The following is a 9,296-nucleotide window of genomic DNA, read 5'->3' on the forward strand; positions in this document are numbered from 1 at the left end:
GGGGGGGCGGTATCCAGGTATCTGATATTTCTGTTCAGATTGTCATCATGGCTCTGTGGTGGAGTATGCTGCTACTTACCACAGGTCTGTGGATTTGTCTATACTGAGAGTATCATGAATTAAGGTCAGTTACACTGATAATTGAAGTCTGCTAAGCTTTACAAACAGAGCACAAGTATTCCTACAAATAATGCCTGCCAGGGGGGGTATCCTTGTAATGCTGTACAAAAACAGTCTGGATAAGCTGTGGCTGTAAGAACCAATAGTACAGGACAGATACGTGTTGTTTTACTTTTGATGGTTTACGAAAGGATTTCCTACACGCCAATATCTGAAACAGTGATGCCTGAACAGTAGACATAGTAGTGAATAAAGTCCTACACGCCAATATCTGAAACAGTGACGCCTGGACAGTAGACATAGTAGTGAATATAAAGTCCTACACGCCAATATCTGAAACAGTGATGCCTGAACAGTAGACATAGTAGTGAATAAAGTCCTACACGCCAATATCTGAAACAGTGACGCCTGGACAGTAGACATAGTAGTGAATAAAGTCCTACACGCCAATATCTGAAACAGTGACGCCTGGACAGTAGACATAGTAGTGAATAAAGTCCTACACGCCAATATCTGAAACAGTGACGCCTGGACAGTAGACATAGTAGTGAATAAAGTCCTACACGCCAATATCTGAAACAGTGACGCCTGGACAGTAGACATAGTAGTGAATAAAGTCCTACACGCCAATGTCTGAAACAGTGACGCCTGGACAGTCGACAAAGTAGTGAATAAAGTCCTACACGCCAATGTCTGAAACAGTGACGCCTGGACAGTAGACATAGTAGTGAATAGTGCTGATATGGGCAATGGGTTTAAAAACATAATCCATAATCAGTTTGTAGTCAGAAGTAGTGAACAGATTGATGATCGATTGCATAATCGGTTTATAATTTTATGAGACCGAGTACCCAAATGAAGTGAGAACACTATTTTTCATCAGTAGACAGAGTTGTTAACTATGCATTAGGTTTCAGGGTTTTTATAATGAATGCATTTCAAACAATTTCTGTGCAGTTTTGATTTTTTTCTTTCTCTATATTACCATCAATCATGTAATAAAAATAGTAAGGAAAAACATATTGGTGACCTGTGAGCCCTCCACTGGGCTTTATATAATATTGACCTGTGAACTCCTTACTGGGCTAAATATAATGTTGACCTTTGAGATGTTCTCTAGGTTATATACATATGTAGGTGGTGTATATAAGTGAGTTTAATTAATCCTGTATATCCCAGATTATAAACATCTTCACCTTTGGCACGAGGCCTGAGATAGCATTGTGTTAAGTGTTAATCTCAGACATTTAAATTTGTTATGCTCTGGTTAGTGTATGTATAAAATTACAATTTGTAATAGGTCAAATCACAGTCCAGTGTGCACTTATTAAAGTTGAAATGTATTGGTCTGAGGAAATAGCTGCTAATTGAGTTATTTGGGATGGATTCAGAAAGGGTTATCATAGTCTGGTATGTATGTACTGTACCCATACAAACGTATCAATTTCTATTTTACTAGCAGGTTGATAAGCTTTTTGCTACAAATTTTTATTTATTTATTTTTTTGCTCCAAGATAAGATTGTTTTTGTAATATTTAATTGTCTTATTATGGCGACTTTTGTAAGTCAGTAATATGCCTATACATGCCGGTATATATATATTAAATCTTTTTCACCAACATGCAGGTTTAATCACCCTAAAGAAGTGACCAACAAGGTGCCGGGGGGATCCAGTCATGAGATGAGAGATTTTGACTTTGCCAGACAGGAGCTGATACAGGTTCAGGAGGCTAGGTATGTGTGTTTAAAAAACTGTGATGTGCAAGGTCAAAGTAGTTTTGGAGTTCATTTTTAAAGTTACTCATTTGCAGATGTAGTCCTAATAAGGAAGCTAAGTGTTATGTACGTCTAGTCCTGAACAAGCCCTTTATAAAAAAAAAAAAGTAGACTAAGTAACCATAAAACATTTTTCCAGATTTTTCATAACCAGTACATTGATGCTTGTTGTCATGGTTTCTCCACTCAAATTATATAAAGCAAATAGGTTCTATGGATTTGGTTCCTGAGTTACGAAGTTAATTGTTTTTAAATTAATGGTGATTTTTGCTGATTCCTAGATTACAGGCAGAACTTGAGGAGGCCAGGCGCCAGGCTCAAGAGGAGATGATGCAGGAAGTGGAAAAGGCCAAAAAGGAAGCAGAGCAGGTCCTCAATACACAAAAGTCAGGCTATGAAGGCAAACTAAAAAAACTGGAGAAAGTTGTTCAGGATCAGTCTCAGGAGGTCCAGCGTGCAGAACAGTCAAGACAGGAGGCACAGGGCCTCATAGAGGAGCTCAAGAAACAGAAAATAGTAAGTCAGGAGGCACAGGGCCTCATAGAGGAGCTCAAAGTACAGAAAATAGTAAGTCAGGAGGCACAGGGGCTTATAGAGGAGCTCAAAGTACAGAAAATAGTAAGTCAGGAGGCACAGGGGCTTATAGAGGAGCTCAAAGTACAGAAAATAGTAAGTCAGGAGGCACAGGACCTCATCTCAAAATGAGAAGCTGAATTAAAAATCATAAATAATACAGATTAATATTTATAATTATTAAATATATAAAATTGAAATATCTCGTGCGACTGATATGTGTGACAACAATGACATATGTATGTTACAGATGCTGGAACAGGAGGTGGTAGCCGGGAGACGACGACAGGAGATGGAGGCAAAGGTTGCTAAAAAGGTAAAGTTGATCTTACTCTGTGCTGATATCAGTAGGTCAGTGTTACAGCTTATTGTATATTTATCCTGTGTTAGGGATACACTTCACATTTACCAGTCATTGCAAGACATTGCAGTATTTTGATANCCCCCCCCCCCCCCCCACACCAGTATACAGTAGAGAACTATCGATTCTCACTATGATTGTCTGTAAGTGTGGCACCTTTTTGTAGGCCCCCCACCAGTATACAGTAGAGAACTATCGATTCTTACTCTGACTCTGTAAGTGTGGCACCTTTTTGTAGCCCCCCCACCAGTATACAGTAGAGAACTATCGATTCTCATTCTGACTGTCTGTAAGTGTGGCACCTTTTTGTAGCCCCCCCACCAGTATACAGTAGAGAACTATCGATTCTCATTCTGACTGTCTGTAAATGTGGCACCTTTTTGTAAGCCCCCCACCAGTATACAGTAGAGAACTATCGATTCTCACTCTGACTGTCTGTAAGTGTGGCACCTTTTTGTAGGCCCCCCCACCAGTATACAGTAGAGAACTATCGATTCTCACTCTGACTGTCTGTAAGTGTGGCACCTTTTTGTAGGCCCCCCCACCAGTATACAGTAGAGAACTATCGATTCTCACTCTGACTGTCTGTAAGTGTGGCACCTTTTTGTAGCCCCCCCACCAGTATACAGTAGAGAACTATCGATTCTCATTCTGACTGTCTGTAAGTGTGGCACCTTTTTGTAGCCCCCCCACCAGTATACAGTAGAGAACTATCGATTCTCATTCTGACTGTCTGTAAGTGTGGCACCTTTTTGTAGCCCCCCCACCAGTATACAGTAGAGAACTATCGATTCTCATTCTGACTGTCTGTAAGTGTGGCACCTTTTTGTAGCCCCCCCACCAGTATACAGTAGAGAACTATCGATTCTCATTCTGACTGTCTGTAAGTGTGGCACCTTTTTGTAGCCCCCCCACCAGTATACAGTAGAGAACTATCGATTCTCATTCTGACTGTCTGTAAGTGTGGCACCTTTTTGTAGCCCCCCCACCAGTATACAGTAGAGAACTATCGATTCTCATTCTGACTGTCTGTAAGTGTGGCACCTTTTTGTAGCCCCCCCACCAGTATACAGTAGAGAACTATCGATTCTCATTCTGACTGTCTGTAAGTGTGGCACCTTTTTGTAGCCCCCCCACCAGTATACAGTAGAGAACTATCGATTCTCATTCTGACTGTCTGTAAGTGTGGCACCTTTTTGTAGCCCCCCCACCAGTATACAGTAGAGAACTATCGATTCTCATTCTGACTGTCTGTAAGTGTGGCACCTTTTTGTAGCCCCCCCACCAGTATACAGTAGAGAACTATCGATTCTCATTCTGACTGTCTGTAAGTGTGGCACCTTTTTGTAGCCCCCCCACCAGTATACAGTAGAGAACTATCGATTCTCACTCTGACTGTCTGTAAGTGTGGCACCTTTTTGTAGGCCCCCCCACCAGTATACAGTAGAGAACTATCGATTCTCACTCTGACTGTCTGTAAGTGTGGCACCTTTTTGTAGGCCCCCCCACCAGTATACAGTAGAGAACTATCGATTCTCACTCTGACTGTCTGTAAGTGTGGCACCCTTTTGTAGGCCCCCCCACCAGTATACAGTAGAGAACTATCAATTCTCACTCTGACTGTCTGTACTCCTTGTGATTCCTGACTAACAGTGATCCCAGCTTTAGGGTGATTTAGAGTTAACAGTTAATTTATTTCCCCTAAGTTTGAATCCTATTACCTTGATTGTCAATAGGTTGCCGGCCATGTGTCTAGTGAGAAGTCCCCGCTCATCATCCTCCTGGAGGAGGAGAAGCAGAAAGTCGCTAGGAGACTGGAGTCACTCAAGCAGAAACGTCAGGAAACTTCACTGTCGAAACGTTACCAGGCGATGGATGTTCAGGCAGGGAAAGCTGACCTGTACAAGGTGGCTCTACTGCTCAGAGAGGCTAATAGAATAAGCCAGTACCTCAAGAAAAACATGGTAAGTTGAGTATTGGCATGTTAATTTACAGACGGCATCCTGAGGCTTAACAAAACCAATATGGGTTCCAAAATTTATAAACTCATTAGTGAAGCTTTTGAATCAATTTATCCCAAATTAACAAAGTGCCGGGGGATCTGTACATAAAACTGATTTTGAAGAATTGTTTCATTTATACCTGGATAACTGTAAGTGCAATATAAATTACAATAGTGTTGCTCTACTTAGTTTATGATACAGATTCTAACTTCCTACTGTGGTGAATTGGTTATATGTCGGGTTAGGGAGATTGTTTCAATCCTATTAGTAGAAGTACATGGATCATACTTGCGTCAATGCTACAGCTACGGTTGCCTTACTGAATGCAGGTTGTGAATGCTGAATTTGGCCTGGTTGAGTAACTTTATAGCTAAAAAAATGGTCTAAACCTTAAAAATATCCGGATAAAAAGAATAGTTTTGTCCCTATCTGGTAAGCAAGTAGTACATGGATTAAACTTTAAAAAAATTAATGTTGTTAACTAGAAATGTTTGTCATAATTTTGTGACAATTTAAATATTATTCATGTTTACACTATTGGTTTATGAATTTAAATGATTTCTATATGAATATAGCAATATGAACTGTGACAATCTGTATCATTTAAGATTGTACATTGAGCTTGTTACCTTATCTGACTTGTCAAGGGAGGGGGGATGTCAATGTCATAATCTTCATGTTGTAAAACAATTTGCAAACTTATGATAGTGTTAAATATGTTGTGATTGTTTCATTTGTATAGGAGTTCAGTCGTGAGGACTACATGGAGGAGACCAACCATGTCAAGACCCTGATCAAGGTCACAGACACCAATTTGGCAGTGTGTACTTTCTGGACCCTACCCAAGTTTGAGGAGAAACTTATGCAGATGAGGGATCTTTACCAGGTAGGTGTGGCAATTTTTGTAAAATGATGGATTTTATCACGTGGATTAGACACCTAGTGTAAAATTAGGGATGATAGGAGGTGGGTTTGTATGATATGTTAGATGTAGGATCTGAACTAGATGGGTGTGGCCCTTAATAACATATGAATAACATACTTGTAGCCATATTTTCAATGTATAACATAACTAGTTTGTCACAAGGTTTGAGGTTAACTCTTGGAGCTAACCATGTATTTATCGTAATTTGTACAGTGTTCCCTCTCACACATATGAAATATAATGCATGTGAATTTTATACAACTAATATAAAACTTTTGTTACAACAGAATGATGCTGATAATTCGGCCGATGATGAAATCTTTCATGATCCTAGTGATACTTGGGAACACGATCAGAAAAACTCGCCCTGCAAATCTCCTCGAAGGTATGATCATAAAACCCTTGTAATTGTCCCGAGGTACCAATGTTGAACCCCTGTTACACTTCGTGTAGAGATGAGCACAGCATCATAACACACACACATCTCCCTGTAGAGATGAGCATAGCATCATAACACACACCCATCTCCCTGTACAGATAAGCACAGCATTATAACACACACAAACATCTCCCTGTAGAGATGAGCACAGCAACATAACACACACACATCTCCCTGTAAAGATAAGCATAGCATCATAGCACACACACATCTCCCTGTAGAGATGAGCACAGCAACATTACACACACACATCTCCCTGTAGAGATGAGCACAGCATCATAACACACACACAACTCCCTGTAGAGATGAGCACAGCATCATAACACACACACACACATCTCCCTGTAGAGATGAGCACAGCAACATAACACACACCCATCTCCCTGTAGTGATGAGCGTAGCATCATAACACACACACACATCTCCCTGTAGAGATGGGCACAGCAACATAACACACACCCATCTCCCTGTAGTGATGAGCGTAGCATCATAACACACATACATTTCCCTGTAGAGATAAGCAAAGCATCATAACACACACACATCTCCCTGTAGAGATGAGCATAGCAATATAACACACACACATATCTCCCTGTAGAGATGAGCATAGCATCATAACACACACACATCTCACTGCAAGTATCTGTTTTACATCCAAGCAAATTTACCTGCAACAGTAAAAATTACACCTGCAAATTTTGTCATGTGTATGAAAGTAACTTTACTTCAAATTCCTGAAGTAAAATTATATTATAAATTAGATACCTGTACACAATGGTGTTTCTTTGTAACAGTCGATACAGCACTCAGGGGATGAGTCCCTTCCAGTTGCAGCGGTCTTCCGCCCTCGGTAGTACCTCCAGCTTCAACTATACTTCCAGCTTCAACAGTACCTCCAGCTTCAACAGTACCTCTACCCTGTGCAGTACCCCGCAAAGTAAGTCCCCAACATATCTTCATATACTTATCAAACACGTGACTAAACTGTCTCTGAATCCTTTATGCACTTGTTTAACAGTGCATTTACGTGTTGGTAGAGTGTTGTGTGTTTGGCAAGTACATCATTGTTACTGAGTGTACTGCTGTGTTTGTTCAGTGTATAGAGTGTTGTGTGTTTGGCGAGTACATCATTGTTACTGAGTGTACTGCTGTGTTTGTTCAGTGTATAGAGTGTTGTGTGTTTGGCGAGTACATCATTGTTACTGCGTGTACTGTTGTGTTTGTTCAGTGTATAGAGTGTCGTGTGTTTGGCGAGTACATCATTGTTACTGAGTGCACTGGTGTGTTTGTTCAGTGTAGAGAGTGTTGTGTGTTTGGTGAGTACATCATTGTTACCGATTGTACTGCTGTGTTTGTTCAGTGTAGAGAGTGTTGTGTGTTTGGCGAGAACATCATTGTTACTGAGTGTACTGTTGTGTTTGTTCAGTGTATAGAGAGTTGTGGGTTTGGCGAGGTTGTTACTGAGTGTACTGCTGTGTTTGTTCAGTGTATAGAGTGTTGCTATCCTATTTATGAGTTACATGTGATACATTGACAGGCATGACCAGTGTTGGTGACACCCAGTCAGGTGTAGACCAGGAGATACAGACGTGTTCCGGAGTACAGACAGCCAGCCTCTGTATCACACTTGTCAGGGACCATATTGATAACTGCCATGGTAAGTCTCTATCACACTTGTCAGGGACCATATTGATAACTGCCATGATAAGTCTCTATCAGATTTGTCAGGGACCATATTGATAACTGCCATGGTAAGTCTCTATCAGATTTGTCAGGGACCAGTTTGGCAAGGACACATTATGTCTGTATTAACTATCAGTCTTTTTTTCGGAGAGAAAATTGCTTTTTTAATCATGTCAAGGACCATATTAGTCTCTGATTTCCTTCAACTTGTCGTTTTTGATGTGTAAATGTTAGTTTACCGTGTGTAACCTGTGTGTAAATGTTTCTGTTTACAGGATTCTACTATGAGGAGAGTATAGGGGACAAGTTGCTCAACTGTTGTAATAAGATCATCCAGGGAGTGAATGTCATACAGAAATACAGCATACGCATACAGACTGCAGTTACAGGTAAGATACAGAAATACAGCATACGCATACAGACCACAGTTGCAGGTAAGATACAGAAATACAGCATACACATACAGACCACAGTTACAGGTATGTTATAGAAACACAGTATATACATACAGACCACAGTTACAGGTAAGATACAGAAATACAGCATACAAATACAGACCACAGTTACAGGTATGTGACAAAAATACAGCATAGGCATACAGACCACAGTTACAGGTAAGATACAGAAATACAGCATACACATACAGACCACAGTTACAGGTATGTTATAGAAACACACCATACACATACAGACCACAGTTACAGGTAAGATACAGAAATACAGCAACAAATACAGACCACAGCTACAGAGATACAGCATACACATACAGACCACAGTTACAGGTAAAATACAGAAATACAGCATATGCATACAGACCACTGTTACAGGTAAGATACAGAAATACAGCATACAAATACAGACCACAGTTACAGATATGTTACAGAGATACAGCATAGGCATACAGACCACAGTTACAGGTAAGATACAGAAATACAGCATACAAATACAAACCACAGTAACAGATATGGACCTAAATACAGCCAGTACATTTCATTCAATACTCCATAATGGATTTATGGATAATAAATTTGTAACATGTTATTTTTGCACTCATTGAAGAAAGCATAAACTAATAATTGTTTTATTGGCATCAAAAGCAAAACATAATGGAGAATACAAAATGTCACTATATTTTCCTTCTGATATCTGGAATCATTTCATACTTGTCAGTCCTAGAGTCCAACATTGTATCCCTGTTGTCAGTCCTAGAGTCCAACATTGTATCCCTGTTGTCAGTCCTAGAGTCCAACATTGTATCCCTGTTGTCAGTCCTAGAGTCCAACATTGTATCCCTGTTGTCAGTCCTAGAGTCCAACATTGTATCCCTGTTGTCAGTCCTAGAGTCCAACATTGTATCCCTGTTGTCAGTCCTAGAGTCCAACATTGTATCCCTGTTGTCAGTCCTAGAGTCCAACA

At 40.2% G+C, this 9,296-nt stretch overlaps 1 protein-coding gene across 1 annotated transcript in view; it reads left to right on the forward strand.

Moving 5' to 3' along the window:
- Positions 1-9,296, forward strand: part of LOC110441617 (kinesin-like protein KIF14) — a 38,486-nt gene that overhangs the window by 22,538 nt on the left and 6,652 nt on the right. Inside the window, exons 16-25 of the mRNA XM_021484811.1 lie at positions 1,747-1,854; positions 2,178-2,412; positions 2,720-2,785; positions 4,567-4,794; positions 5,576-5,719; positions 6,046-6,143; positions 6,992-7,134; positions 7,735-7,854; positions 8,156-8,359; positions 9,084-9,265. Of these exons, the coding sequence (XP_021340486.1) occupies positions 1,747-1,854; positions 2,178-2,412; positions 2,720-2,785; positions 4,567-4,794; positions 5,576-5,719; positions 6,046-6,143; positions 6,992-7,134; positions 7,735-7,854; positions 8,156-8,359; positions 9,084-9,265 (1,528 nt within the window). The remainder of the gene's footprint in view (positions 1-1,746; positions 1,855-2,177; positions 2,413-2,719; positions 2,786-4,566; positions 4,795-5,575; positions 5,720-6,045; positions 6,144-6,991; positions 7,135-7,734; positions 7,855-8,155; positions 8,360-9,083; positions 9,266-9,296) is intronic.

Source organism: Mizuhopecten yessoensis, unplaced genomic scaffold (genome assembly GCF_002113885.1).
Source record: "Mizuhopecten yessoensis strain PY_sf001 unplaced genomic scaffold, ASM211388v2 scaffold1875, whole genome shotgun sequence".
NCBI lineage: Eukaryota > Metazoa > Mollusca > Bivalvia > Pectinida > Pectinidae > Mizuhopecten > Mizuhopecten yessoensis.